At 41.2% G+C, this 15,658-nt stretch overlaps 1 protein-coding gene across 3 annotated transcripts in view; it reads right to left on the bottom strand.

Annotated features, from left to right (window-relative positions):
• LOC125986604 (ephrin type-A receptor 7) overlaps positions 1-15,658 on the bottom strand; it is a 78,646-nt gene that overhangs the window by 51,127 nt on the left and 11,861 nt on the right. For all 3 annotated transcript variants that reach the window (XM_049750337.1, XM_049750338.1, XM_049750339.1), the window contains exons 2-3: positions 8,138-8,202; positions 6,808-7,480 (exon numbers count right to left, since the gene is read on the bottom strand). In XM_049750337.1, the coding sequence (XP_049606294.1) occupies positions 6,808-7,480; positions 8,138-8,202 (738 nt within the window). The remainder of the gene's footprint in view (positions 1-6,807; positions 7,481-8,137; positions 8,203-15,658) is intronic.

Raw genomic sequence — 15,658 nt, 5'->3', positions numbered from 1 at the left:
GTCACCCTGGCAGGCAGTAATGCAGGCCGGCCTGCTCGCCTGCAGCCTAATTGAATTTTACAGCCATATAAACAACGGTCAGTCGGCGAGCGAGAGAGAGAACGAGAGAGAAAGAGACCTAGAGAGAGAGAGTAGTTATTGATGCCAGTGTTTATAGGTGAAGCTTTCTCATGTGCCATCAGTGAGGGCCTCAAGGGAAGCGTTGCACAAACGCCACGCCGAGCGCAAAGTCTGTCGAGACGCACATGCGAGTACAACCATCGAAAAACAATCAGTTGTAGGAACGCGGCAATCGGCAATGATTAAAGGAATGAGACGAGTCCTTTACGCGGAAAAACGACGGTATAGGAAGAGTCGGCCGTGTCCCTTCAGGCCGCCCCAGGGGTCGAGTCAATTTGTCGGATAGAGGACATCACTGGCCTGGCAGGTTGGCAGACTGAAAGACATCCACCATATCTATTTGCAATGATACCCGAGGAAAATAAAATAAAATAAAATAAAATAAAATAAAATAAAATAAAATAAAATAAAATAAAATATATGCACTTCGCCATTCATTCATTGCATGCATACCTCATAAAAAGCTACTTCAAAACCAAACAATGTCCCCAATCGCTTAACTCCAACATCACTCTGCTTCCATTCTGTATTGTCATGCAAAAGGCCTCCTCTCTTATCTACAGACTATTAAACATGTCCCTTTCTATCTTGCAGCGCTAAGCAGTAATCTGCCGTCCTGCTGTCCATCCATCTTTCCATCACGTAGTTCCCGGCCGATCTCCCACTGTCTGCTTTACTATTGCTGCCACATAAACTTGCGCGAGATTTACGCAAGTGCTAAATGAGAATAATGACGGCATAGTGGGGGGAGGAGCGATAAAAACCCGGCTTGCATTTGAATGTGACTTCACTATCACATTGAAAATGTTTGCGTGTGCTTATGTGGCGCTTCCCGCTGACTCTGACCTTCGCCTCCAAGCAGGCAGCCCTGTTTTTCTCTTCCCAACCCTTGACTTCCTCCCCTAAATCCCTGCGTGTCATCCTTCCCTCGAGTCATCCATCATTCCCGGCCAGGCTCCCTTCTTCTATCTGTCCTCTATTTAATCCAGCGGTTCTTCTCTTTGTCTAACTGGATGATACTTGCACTCCTTAATCACAGACAGGGGCTTCATAAATACGTCATCCATCACAGTCGGCCGGGGCCCGCTAACACCAAACAAACCCGATTGATCGGTGGTGGATGTCATGTGGCTGAATTCTCAGCGCAAAAAAAAAAAAAAGAGAATCATATGAAACACTAAGGACATGCAAGCAAACTGTATAAACAAGAAAATCATTCTTTACATTTTACGCATTTTCTGTTTGCACTTTCTTGTCGGGCCTAAGCAAGACAACTCGTAATTTCCCGTACACGACGAGGTGTACATTTGCACAAGCTGTTGTCGAGCAAAAATACACACAAACTAGCATATGTGTGCTTTAAAGACTGAAACTCTCCAAATACACAAAGTCTCATGCAAAAAAAAATTCCAATCTGTGTCTGCTTTGAATGCACTTTACTGATGTGCTTAAGGTGCTAATAAATCTGTCCATCTAAACGGATTATGGGATGTTTCATCCGCTCGATGTTTGCAGAGCTCGTCGTGATTGTACATCACAACATGTCTGAGCTGAGGCGGAAGAAACAGATGGATGGGTAATGGCCAAGTAATGCACATGAGCCCCGGTTTCATCACACATCCTGAACGGTGTACGCTTTGATACGGATCCATGAATTTCAAAATGCATATGTGGAACACATGAATGTAAATTTGCTTGCAACATTGAGGGCAGGTGTCCCTGGAAATGTCATTGGTGTACAGTAGCGTGGATGTTTGAAGGAGGGTGCGATAAATGATAACAAAATGAGGGAGGCCGGCTTGGAGAGGCGAGCTGGCACAGGCTTGCGTGCTGCAGCCAGAGGGACAAGCATGCCGTCCTCGTGACAGGCGCCCTCAGCCAAGCTGGGAGTACAGAGACAGCCGGCACACGCAAAGGCACACACGCACGCACGCTACAAATCACAAAGGTAAATAGAGAGTTTGTGTTTAGCCTCAAATGGGCACGGAGTGGATTTATTCTCTCGGGAGTTCAGAATGAGCAGAAGTTCAGCACTAGCTGACAAACATGGAAAAGTGTTTTTTTATTTTATTTTATTTTATTTATTTTTATTTTTATTTTTATTTTTATTTTTATTTTTATTTTTATTTTTATTTTTATTTTTATTTTTATTTTTATAGCCACACCTTTATCGACCTCAGATTATTTTTTTGCTTCAAACAAATTAATACTGAAAATAAACGGCTGATTGTGACACATTTACAATTTCATTTCAATCCGGCAAATAAAAAAATTAAAAATAATAGCGCCATTATTTTTAATGGCCTTAAGTGTGTTTGTTCGTCGACGGCCGGTCACCATCTTTTTCATTTTCTCCACTGTTCTACAGGAAGAAGTACATTTCTCCAAGGTTAAGTGGGGGCAGATAGCGCTATACACAGATCCCACATCAATTTTGAACAGATGGAAAGTTATTAGTGAAGGTTGAATGGGGGGGGGGGGGGGGGGGGGGAGTGATTGTGGGACAGCAGGCCAATTGCTACACCCTGGCCTCTCACCTAAAATGGATAAAAAAAAAAATTACCCAATTGTAGACTAAAGGCAGTCAGGAATGTGCGGCTTACTCATCCTTAACTCAAATAATTACCCAAACTCGAACAGAACTAAACGTTTGCAATTTTATTCCTATAACCAACCTTTCCATCAAAATCTATATTTCCCTTCCGCTTAAATATTTTACACAGCTAGCTAAGCGAAATGAAGACGTCATATCAAGCGAGGATGTAAAGTGATTAAAGCCGCAGAGCTAAGATGTCGACCGTATTTAATGCATGAGTTTGGCACGGAGGATTCAAAGCGCTCTCATTTGCATGTCGGCCTCGTCGTGTTACCGCTTTGCGACGAATCCTCTCATCCCTCCCCTCCTCCTAGTTTGTTTCCGATAACTTCTCCACGTTGACCTTTCTTTTAACTTTTCAATTTAAGTGCCGTGAAGCTTCTAATTCCTCTCATCTCATTTGATTGTTGGGCTTCTTTTCACTTTTGGCTCCCTGCCGCCTCCTCCTCTTCCCGCACCGGCATTGTGTATGCATTTGAATTTGTCCGCCGCTTTTACAACTCATATATTATGCATTCAGCTCTCTTGCAAAGCGACTAACAAACAACACAAAAATTCCCTGACAGCGTTGTCGTCTCCCCAACGTTCATCTCATCCCCTCTCATAATGACCTCTTTGTCTCTCGCTTCCATTCTTTCCTCCAAAAAAAAACGCTTCCGTGTAAATAAAAGCGGGAGACGAATCAACGGTGACAACTTGACCTCCGCCCGGTTCGCATATTTCCAAAATGTGACAATCGGTCTCCAATTACCCGAGAGTGACGGAGAGTTTGCCACATGTTGCACGGTAGGCTAGCCAAACAAATATATCAGACGCCCTTCCCAAAAGAGCAAATTTTTTTCTTCCCCCCACCCCCCCAGGAGACCGTGAATTATTTAAAGTGAGGGCAGGTGGGAGAGATGACTAACAGAAGTCGGGGACGCTACTAGGGAAGAGATGGATGGAGGGAAGCAGGAGGACCAGATGGGCAAAGCGGGCACCAAGCCAAGGAGATCTGGTATATAGCGAAAGGGTGAAAAATGTGCTGGGTGGGAGCCTCGTGCAGATTTTTTGAATCACGAGGGGAATTATTAATGGATTTTTAAATCGCTGTTAAAATCAACGATTCCTTCATTGTTATATAATCCCGAATTGACTTAACGTGACAAAATCAAGAGAGAACTTTGAAAGTAACAATTGAGAACACACAAGGACCTTCTCGTTCGTGACCTAGAAGAAGCTGAGAGCTGACGAGGTCATGACGGGGGGAAGATAAGTGGAACAAAGAGTACAACTTGAGAAAGATGATTGCGCGCTGGTGCGGAATTTTAATCACATCCACACATGAGTTCCCCTCATACACAAACAGAGCCAAATAAATCTCCAGCAGATTTCAGCCGGTTAACCTGCCTCTCCACCCACCTCACCCTGCCACATGGTCCCAACAGGGGGGGAGGGGGGGGGAGAGGTAATAACAGCTTGATGGATAGCCGCACTGAAAAAGTAGAGAGTGTGAAAAAAGCCGAAAGACGGTACGGCGCCTTGAAATCAAACATCCCGGTTAACTTGGGACTAAAATTAAGCGGTGGCGTGAGTGCATGTAAAATAGGTCAGTGAAGTGGGTGTTAAAAATGGAAGAAAAAAAGAGCGACAGGGAGGAACAGCAGGATGGTGAAGGTGCCAGGAGCATGATTGTTGAGCAGCAAACAACAGATAATAAGTGAATGTGCTGAAGGCATGTTCCGCACTCCACAGTAATTACATAGCAAAAGAGCGGGCGGCCTTAATTAGAAAAAGGAAGAAAGTTGAGAGTGTGACAGAAACACATGAAGAGAACACACAGCGTTTGCGAGGTGAATTATTACATAATTTATTTGGCTTCAGACTGCAGCGGCTGCTGGCGGTTCATCATTTCATAATGAGACTGGAGAACATGTGTGCAGCCATCAGCCGGAGAGATATGATAAAGAGAGAACACGCAAGGGTTTGCTGACAGCCAGTAAAACAAAGAATAGCTCAAATTCAACTTTTCTCTTTTACATGAAGAAGCTGAGCGGGTTAATATGTAAATATATATATATTGCAAGACAGCCTAAATATAATACATTCATTTATAGTCATTAATTTGAAGTGAATTTTTGATTTAAATGTTTAAATTTTAATTCGTTTTATTATACTTATTATTTTAATTTTTAATATTTTAAAAAATCTTTTAAATTTTAATATTTAAAAAATATATTTTTTAATTTTAATGCAGCGTACATTTCCTACAACACTCATTGAAGCAGGAAAGTTAAAACCCAGAACTTGAAAGTTTGAATTTTTCTCCGGAGATTTGAGTCCAAGGCCTCTCGAACCAGTCGAGTATAAAATTAATAATCACATCTGCAGTAGAATAAAAAAAATATCCAACGAGTGATGTAACAAACTGCAGCAATTGGCGAGGACTAGCATGACTAGCATGGCATGTGCTAATAATGCACAACACAGCTCACGCCATTATCAGTAGCTACTCACAAGCTATTCAATAATATTGATCTGCGTTGAGACACTTTAGTGCATTTGCGCTTGCTTCGTTACACACCCGAATAAGACGTGTTGACACTTTTGCGGGGATGTGGAAAAACTCAGGTGACAGGGATTGACCTAAACTATATCCCAAACTCTTTTTGTTAATGTGCTTTTAGTTTGTTTGCTCATTGTCAGCCCAATTCTTCATCTTAGGACAAATCAATAAATCTTGCGCAATGGGATTTGTCTGAATATTCATACTAGAAATGAAACTAATGATCTTGTGTCAGATTACTCAAAAAGGTCCTCACTTTAATATAGATTAATGATTGTTAGATGTTTGGAGAATAACAAGTTCAATTAGATTTTGGTACCTTTAGAGATTTGAAGGTTATTGTAATTTGTGCTCGTACTGATGATGCAATAACTATTTCGAGAAATATTTTTGATACAGTTCAGGCTCTGATTGACGGTGAGTCTGAGGAGTGTAAAAATGCACTTCATGTTTCCATGACAACAAAATGAACAGAATGATTTCGAGTGAGCATTTTCCACTTTTAAAGTTTCCTCAGCTCTTTCTTTTGTTCTGATGTTTGGAAACATTTTGGATCCTGGTACGGATATGCCTCGGCATTTTGGATCTATATCTGCTTGAAATATGAAAAGGGATACATGGATTTTTATCGCTTGTTAAGTAGCACCTGCTCACTGACTACAACGCCCACGATGCATTGCAAATAAAGCAAGGCAAGCTGCGAAAGCGTTTAACTTTAGCTCGCCTATATTGTCTGAATCTTTTTACATCAATGTATCGCCATGATGTGTGTGTGTGTGCGTCATTTTGGCTGGATGTAAATGGCAAAAGCGAAGCTGTGGTTTTCAACAGAATCAGGCCGCAGTACATTAGTCACCATGTTCACAAACACATTCCCATTGTGACGCCTCGCATCTTGTGAGATGTGCAACAATAGCTTTGGGGGTCTTTTTTTTGGGAAGTCGCTATGACTACAGCTTTTATTTTTTTAAATCATTCTGTTTTTCGTAAGAGTTTAACATCATCCTTTAGTTATAAGGATGTTTTTCAATTTTTATCTTACAGTCCAAAATTAAATCCGTATCTAACACATCAAATGGGATTACCCCACCCAAAAAAATAAAAAATAAATCAGTGCGATCCTCTCGTTCCCAGGAGACGCTCTCCATTCTCACATCTATGTGTAATTATGTTATTTCTGCATCATCACGTGTGTCATCAAAGCTGGAGCATGGAAATTTATCCTATAGCAATATTGTACCTATGTGATAATAAAAGGTTTTTTTCTTTATGGAGCTTTATTCGCGCCTTTTACCGAGCCACCAAATTTCCTATTTTTCGAAAATAACCGTAATTGTTACTTTCATGAAAAATCAGCACTATTGTATTCAAGAGGATGTCTTTGTTCTGCTGTTGTTTCTTTAGTCTTTCTCACATTGTTGTCATGTAAAAGAACATTACGACATCAAGAGACTCTTTGGTATCTTTGATGGTTCGTAGTTAGCTTTTTTGTGTGTGTGTGTGTGTGTCCCGACTCAAAGATTACACATTGTTTGTGCTTTCTTACCTTCACAGCTGCTGTGTCCCTCCTCGTAACCCGCGCTGCAGGTGCATTTCCCAATGGGGACCAACCATTCCCCTTCGGCGCTGCAATGCATCCTGGGCGGGCTGTCGGCGTCCACCTCGGAGTTGTTGACGCAGCTCCCGCGCACCTCCACCAGGGTGGAAAAAGCCGCCTCGGCTACCGTGTCGGGAAAGATGGCCAGGTTCTGGACGGTGGCGAGGCAGCGCTTGTAATACACCCGCACCGCCACTAGGGCGACGCAGGCCCCGACATCCTGGAACGCCAGGTGGAAGCCCCTCCGGTTCAGATGACCAATTTCCCGCACCTCAGTGTTCAGCTTCATCTTCCTTTCACCCAAATCACCCTGCGTGAAACTCTCATCAGCAGCGATGGTGTCAATCTTTGTGTAGCGGTCCTCTCGGGTCACGCCGCCGAGATCCCGATCCGATTCGACGTATAGGAGGTTGAACGTCTCCTTGCAAGTGCCCGCCACGCCGGGAATGCTGTTGCAGTCACGAAGCGTGAACTGAAGCTCCACAAAGATACGCTGGCCGCCTCGACGGGCCACCCAGCCCGTCTGCAGCCAATTGTTCTGTTGGGTCGGCTCCATCACGTTGCACACCTGGTAGGTCCGGATGGGCTTGTACTTTTCATCTACACCGCTTATCTCCTCCCACTAGAAAAGAAAAGATAAAGAATCAAGATGTAGGTTCAACCCAATCCATATCAAAGTTCTTTTCAAAGCAGGCATTTCAAAATGGCTCGTTAGTCCTGTTCTTGTCCTAAACAACACCGCTGCCATGGTGACAAAAGGGAGGGGGGGTGATTGATGTATCAATTGATTCTTTCATCGAGCGGCCAATCTGACAGGCAGCACGACAAGTGGATGCAATCTCGTCAAACTGTTGTGTTTGTTCTCGGCTCTCGTTCGCTCGCACGCACGCCGACCTGCCAACAAAGTGTTTTCTACCAGAATCAAAGTGCAAATCAGCGGACGAGTGGATGAGAAACCTCATCGGATTCCAGAATATAAGCTGTTAAGGACCTTGTTGTTGGTATATACAAGAATAAAGTGCTGCATATATCCATTTAATAAGGATTGATTTTTATTTTGTTACAGCAATGTTATGCTTTGCTAGCATAAGCGATAATCCGATAACGTGTGAACCACAGCGTGCACAAATAGAAACATTGTTAGGCTTCATCTGATATTCTCCATGCCCTCTTGATAAATGATTTTGTTAGTAAGCAGGAATTGGGATCAGCTAGATATGACCCAGCAACTAAATGTCAACAAAAATAGTTAAAGGGAAACAAAAAGATGCCAACTCACCCCATTGGGGGGATACGAGGTCCAGCCCAGCTCTGCCTGAGTCTCTTTAGAATTCAGCAGCACCACTGCAGGAAGAAAACACGTTGATTAGATAAATATGTTTGTTGATGGTGCGTGACAACCACGAAAAAAAAAACCTTCCGCTCCCAACTTTTTAAAAGTGTAATCATGAAAGTGCATTATGACAAGCTACATCTGGTATAATGAAATAAGGATCATTGACTCCGAAGCAGCCTTGTCAAAACATGGAGCCTATTGTGTTATTTTATTGTTACCTTTTAATAGTGTCTCTTGAAGACCTTGTCATCATTATTCTGTGCCCAATAAAATTAAGTTTCAGCAGCCAGAAGAATTACAATAAAAAAAAAATCCCACTTTTCAGCACCACGGACAGCTCACAACAGAATGGGAAGCAGCAGGCCTCTCATCAGAATTAGTTGTGATGGAAATGTACTAAAATAATGAAAGAAATCTAACGTTTCAGCACCATGGACAGCTCACCGGGCAGTAGAATGGGAATGAGCAGGCTTTCATCAGAATCACTCAGTCATGTTTTAAAATAATGAAAGTTTGACATCCTCTGAGAGGAGCCACACAAGAACACAGAAATCTAACATTTCAGCACCACGGATAGCTCACAAGACAGTAGAACGGAAAGCAGCGGGCTACTCATCAGAATTACTCAATGAAAGTTTGACATCCTCTTCGAGGAGTCCCACAAGAAAACCAAAAATCTAACTTTTCAGCACCACGGACAGCGCACAAGACTGTACAATGGGAAGCAGCGGGCTACTCATCCAAATGACTCGGTTATGATGAAAATATACGAAAGTAATGAAAGTCTGACATCCTTTTAGAGGGGAACCAATATTTGAACAGCCACCAGAACAATGAGAAGTCTCTTAAAATGTGTTAATTCCTTTTTATGACATGATTTTTTATTACAACCAGCATGTTGTCATCTTAAATTGGAACAGAAACTATTCTGAGGTTTGTTGCTCATACGCCAATGAGGTCATGACGATAATGAATATTTTAAAAGGTGTAAAAGTTTTTTTAAATCACTTTTTTTGCTCTCCAACCTATGCTACACACTGTAATACTTTCAATCGTGACAAAAAAAAAAGGCTCACTTTATAGGGACAGCAATTTACTTTTATGAGGACAAATTGCTTAGAGGCCATTAGGAGAAGAGTTTTGTACTTTTTTAAATGTGCCCCTACAGCCAACCACGGTGCTTTGGCTGAAATGCAGAAAGTGAAGCCTTGACGTGCCATGAGAGATCATTTACTAAACACTTAACTTTATTGTTTTTGGGTTAACACCAGCGGCTACCCAAAGCATGCTTCTGTGCTTAGCAGATAACATGGAGGCTTTTGGAGAAGATTAGAGCGTCAGAGGGCAAGGTTGTGGGAGAACTGCTGAGGGAAGGCTGAGGCCAGACACTTGGAGAGGAACTAATCAGCAAAGGAGGGTGAAAAGGGAAGAAAAAAAAAGGAATGAAATGGAGGAAAGCTGGCAAACAGAGATGAGGGAAGGGAGGGCGGCTGAACACGAGCGCAAATGAATGAACACGTTGGTTAAACGCCAAGGGATAAATGTTCCTTAGTGAGACGTCATGTCAGCGACTCCGAGGAAATAGTTGGCGCTATGATCACACAATGAATACAGAAGTCATGTAATCACAGCCTAGTTAGAGACACTAATGGCTCTTTGGGGGAAACATAGAACAAAGACGAGAGGCAGTCAAAAAAAAAGAGGGAGAATGGGAAACCGAAACAGGACTCACTTAGGGAGCATAGGACACTATTAGCTATGACACAATAACAGCCATGACTAATTCAAAGGTTGTTTCATAAATAATTGCTCATCATTATCAGGGATGATTTGGATATGAAAGACATTTATGTTTTGGTCTTTCAGCCTCTGAATCAAAAAAAAAAAAAAAAAAAACTGGGACTAATCACAAAAAGAGATGATTAGGTGCGTTTATCTAGAGCATAGGTGTCAAACAAAAAGCCCGGGGGCCAGATAGGGCCCGCCAAATCATTTTATGTGGCCTGTGAATACAAATTGTGTATCGACTAAAATTGCAAATTGTCTTTATTATTAAAAAAATAGAAAAGTTGCTTTATTTGCATTCATCTTTTGAAAAAAATTTTTTACAAGTCTCTGATTCAAAACTATTCATCCCCTGATCTAAATATACACAACATGGACTTGAGCAAAAGTAATTTCAGACAGAGAAAAAGAACTCTGTTTTATATATCATATATATCATAAAATATTGCCATAGCGCTCAGGCTTAGCTTGAATCCAACTTTACATTGCAGATGCACTAAAACAATATATCCCATGAGGACACGCTGCTACGGCGTAAGACTGCTCACAACCCTCGGGACCTTCCGGGATACGGTGACTTCAACATCAGCTAAAAAGTTACTGGATGTTTGTGTCAGCAGTTTGCAGTGCAGTTATCATTGTACAAGGTGAGGTCTGCGTATGTATTATTTGTCTTCCGGAAGGTATTCTCGGGAGGATTTAGCAGCAAACGAAACGTTAAACACTTTATTACGTTGAAAAGGAAAACACTCCAAAAAGCATGTCAGGCTAAAAGGTTGTTTGTTTTTGTTTTCAAAAATAACACAAAGCTTCAAAAAAATTAATATGATCGTGAACGTTTCATTTAAATTAGTAAAAGCAGCTCAGTAACGACACTGACAAGTAAAATTGAGATGTAGCCGACAGCAAAGTGCTCAAATAAATCAAAGCGCGACTTCTTTTTATGTGACAAAAGCTTCCTTTTTGTTCAGTTGAAGGCAGCTTTGTCTCAAGGGGGTCATTTCAAAGACTAAAGGGGCCCTTACTTCCACTTTTTTACCAACATAAAGAGGCTTTTTTTCTTTTTTTACCTCACATTTATCCACAGCGAACGATAGCTCTCTCTCTCTCTCAGTAACACAATGATGCCGATGCTAACAAAGGCAGACAGCTTTAATCCATCCCCCTGAAAGGGGCTCATTTTTATAATTCGCCTCTGTAATATTCTATAGTTTCATGGTGGGATTAGCGCCCGGCATTGGCTGTCCTCTCCGTGACCCACCGGCTACTTATCAGTCAGTCGACACTGAGCCAACTGCAGAGCTCAGAAAAGCTGAGAAGAGAGCACCGAGACCTGGATAAGCACAGTCCGCTGATGCTTACTTGGGCCAGCTATTGTCCAGGTATTATCCTTTCCCTACAAGAGAAAAGTGGAAGAGGGCATGGAGACTTTGAAGAGACTGGCTATAATATGGGAGAAGGAAGCTGAATAGTGAATCGTGTGTGATAACCCTCACTCCGCATTTTGCTGCAACATATCCCCTAGGATAATAATAATAATAATAATAATAATAATAATAATAATAATAATAATAATAATAATAATAATAATAATAATAATAATAATAATAATAATAATAAATTATCAACCACATTAAAAACCCCTATAAGGCAAAAATAAATCCATCCAGCCAATGTCTTAAAAAAATTGAAAGAAAAACCAAAAATCAAGCAGTTGTCACCGCTCTCAAATACTCTGAAATACCACTACTGTGACCATCCACAATAAAAAGAGTCTCAAACCCTGGTTAAAAAAAAAAAAAAAAAGGCATTTTAAAAACATGCATCACGCATACAAGATGAATAATTGAGCCATTTTCAGCAGGATACTGTTGATGCCCGAGGACACTACTTATTCACTTGCCCCCTAAATATTGAAGACAAATCAGCCTTGAGCTTGCTGTGAATTTACCGTCTTTTCTACAGAAGCCGGCTGGGGAGCACGGGACACACGAAATCTCCCCACTTCACATGAGAAATTATCTAGCTGTTTACTACACCGCCCCAACTGCTTAAAAACACAGAAGGGGGAGATAAGATGGAAGTGAACAAAAGCAATACAGTAATACAGTCGTGTCGTAGAACAGATAAAAAGGATAAATGGATGAGGATATGAAGTGTCACATAAAAACACAAACAGGCACATAAAAGATAAATGCTCGGTATAAATGGACACCGGCGCAAATCAAGAGCGTGCACGCGCATACACGCATCCAAAAGTCTTAGATAAATGGTGACAAGAAAAGCCACTTTGTCACGGACACACACACGCACGCACAGCAGGACCATAATAGCAGCTGTAACAGCAGAGCACATTAACTTCAAACTGGGCTCTCCCGTTAAAAGAGTCATTAAACTTTCAACTTGTGTAATGTGACATACTGTAAAGAGACTGGGGTTGTCCTCTCTCTGAAGTCCGGCATGCAATTAACTTCAAGATGAATGGCCGCTTCCACGCTCGGCGCATGTGTCTCTTTATCTATATAATGCGCCACGCAAAATATAATTCAGAGGTGAACAAAGCGCCGTTTCGTTCCAATTATGTTTACAATAGTGTACACAAGTCAATGAGCAATTACCGGCAATCATGTAGCTTGTTAATTGTGGTTTAGCGACGTAAGCTACTCTTCATTTTAAATTATTTATAATTTTATTAAGGAAAATCTCCAGGAAGTAATGCAAGGGAATAACAATGCGTTAAAACCAAAAGAGTAAATATCATGAACTGCAATATACCGTATTTTCTGTACTATAAGGGGCACTGGATTATAAGGCGCACCTTCAATGAATGGCCCATTTTAAAACTTTGTCCATATATAAGATATATACATTTGGCCCGCGGGCCGGACTTTGGACACACCTGCTATAGTGGCTCAATATTGGTCCATATATAAGGCGCACCTGATTATAAGGCGGCTTTTGAGAAAATTGGAGTATTTTAGGTGCGCCTTATAGTGCGGAAAATACGGTAACTTGTACACTCATATAATATCAGGGAAAGTTGTTAAGTGCCTTTTAGCGCTTGTTGAGTCAGCGGAAAAAATGCTAGCCATAAATTCACCTTAGGTTTGATGGATGTGATGACTATTGAGAAATGTTAGTTTTCTAATTTCATTTTTTTTGGCTAGCAAACCCCGTCGAAATGCCAAGTAGAAACATGCCTGAAGAGACAGGCAAGCTTTCACATAGGCGCTAACATCTACAGGCAATTTAGTCTCTAATTAACCCAATTAGTGTGTTTTAGTGCACGGGAGGAAGCGGCAGCAGCCGGAGAGAACCAAGCACAGGCCTAGGGGGAGAACATGAAAACTCAGCAGCAGGTTAGATGGAGGATGAACTTGCTTGCTTGGCGGCGCTAATCCGACTGCCTTGATTTTTACATGTCAAAATACACAAAATGTTTTTTTTTTATCATCCTCCAGATAATCTGGACATTATCGTTACGTGTGCGCGCAGGTTGCCGGGGAAGGAAACGAGTCATTGAGTGATTCAGAGTATGGTGGAAGGAGGAAAGTAGGAGTGGAGAGAAATATGAGTCAAAGCATCATCATGTGTGACATTACGCAAGACGTTACATCAAGTTCCAGGCATCGAAAAATTGACACTAGTGGCGGAATCAGTCATGCCGAGGCAAGAAAGTGTCAATTGGATCTTTTTTTGCCGATATAAAGTGAGAGTCGTGTGTTTCCCGTGACTCAATTGAACAGAATGGTGACGCTATCGAGGTCATTAGAAAACCAGGGAGAACTTGTAAAACTGTGCCTAGTCGTGCCCGGGAAAAAAGAAAAAAAATTCCTTCAGTTGATGTCAAGCTCATATGACCAAGTACTCAAATATAACAAAAAGCGAATACTGACTATGATTTAGCTCTCCATTTTAAGTGGAGAGTTCATGGACGAGCTAGCAACACTGTCACAGACCATTTACGCAGATTTCTATTCCCGCAGCAATGAATCAACACAGATGGATGACACCAAATATATTTCAGCTATGAAAGAATATGCCTGAGAAACCTTTTTGAAGGAGCCTATTCAAATAGATAAAAGCAAAATAAACCACAAGGGCTCTTTAATATTTGCATAGCAGCACTCTGTGACACAAATATTGACCTCCAAAATAATATTTTTTATTGAGTGAGCAAATTAAAGTAAACATTTCAAACTATTTATTGTGCAAGCTAGTATGGGAAATCAAATGAAGCTTCAAATTTGCTTCGTGAAGCAATTGAGGGATTGTTTGACTCGCATAAAAGCAAAAAAAAAAAAACACAAGGGCTATTTAATATTTGCATAACGGCATTCTGTGACACAAATATTGACCTCCAAAATAATAATTTTTATTGAGTGAGCAAATTAAAGTAAACAATTCAAACTATTTATTTTGCTAGCTAGTATGGGAAATTAAATGAAGCTTCAAATTTGCTTCATGAAGCAATTGAGGGATTGTTTGACTCGCATAAAAGCAAAAAAAAACCACAAGGGCTATTTAATATTTGCATAACGGCATTCTGTGACACAAATATTGACCTCCAAAATAATTTTTATTGAGTGAACAAATTAAAGTAAACATTTCCAACTATTTTGCTAGCTAGTATGGGAAATCAAATGAAGCTTCAAATTTGCTTCGTGAAGCAATTGTGGGATTGTTTGACTCGCAATCCCAAATAGATTACAGTAAGGTGGCCTTTACTCCACAACCTTTACGAGGAAGTGTTAAATAAAACAACTTCCTCCCAATACGCTGGACTTTCAGCCTAGCCTGCCTTCCGGACCGCACAGGTAGCAAACTACATTATTTAACAAGACACTCATTCAAGCTACTATCTTGACAGAAGCCTGCTGAGACCCAAAGACAACATAGTGACAGATGCATCATCATCTCACGTTATCATTTACAACACCTTCATCCACTTCCTCCTCGACGTCTTCATTTATCGCACACTGGCCTCCTATACAATGTCCCAATTGTTACTATCGGGCTTTTACAATCTGTCCGCCTGTCCCCTCCAATCCATTTCCTTCACCAATCTCCCTTAACACTTTCTTAGCCCTCTCGTGTTCACAGAAAAGCTCAAAAGTTTTCCGCTGAAAAAGTTACTGCGCGACTTTAAATCTAAAAAAGAAGGATCACCTGAACCACCTTCAAACTTTTTTTTTTATTTGATCAATTTTCTCCCCATGTTTATTCACTAAGAGATAAATGATTGAGGAATGCCTGCAGCGGGTTGATGGAGGTCAAATGTGAATATAAACACAAAGACACAGCGGAATTTGAATGGACGAATATATTTTAGACAAAGTCACTACCCGAGGGTGTCCAAACCGAAAAGCGTTCCCTCGCTTCCTCGCCGGCTCTACAACGACTTTGCGACTCTACTGGAGCATTGGCAATAACGACGCAATGTTTCCCCCTGAGGGAGAAATAAATGTGTATATAATATTTGCATGCATGCATCATTACTTGCTTTTCATTACTTGCTTCTTCCTGGCCCGGAATGTAAAATACATTTTGGCGGCGACTGCTGGGCTGCAGTCCATCGGCTAACAGTCCAATAACCTCCATCTTGAAGCTATAATAGTCATATAATGTTTAAGGAAAAAAAAGCTAATGTCAAACTAGGTTAATACATAAGCATTAGCC

The sequence above is a fragment of the Syngnathus scovelli genome, chromosome 19 (assembly GCF_024217435.2).
Source record: "Syngnathus scovelli strain Florida chromosome 19, RoL_Ssco_1.2, whole genome shotgun sequence".
In the NCBI taxonomy this organism is placed as follows: Eukaryota; Metazoa; Chordata; class Actinopteri; order Syngnathiformes; family Syngnathidae; genus Syngnathus; species Syngnathus scovelli.
Note: the sequence above shows the minus strand (reverse complement) of the source record. Positions and strands in the feature narration are given on the sequence as shown.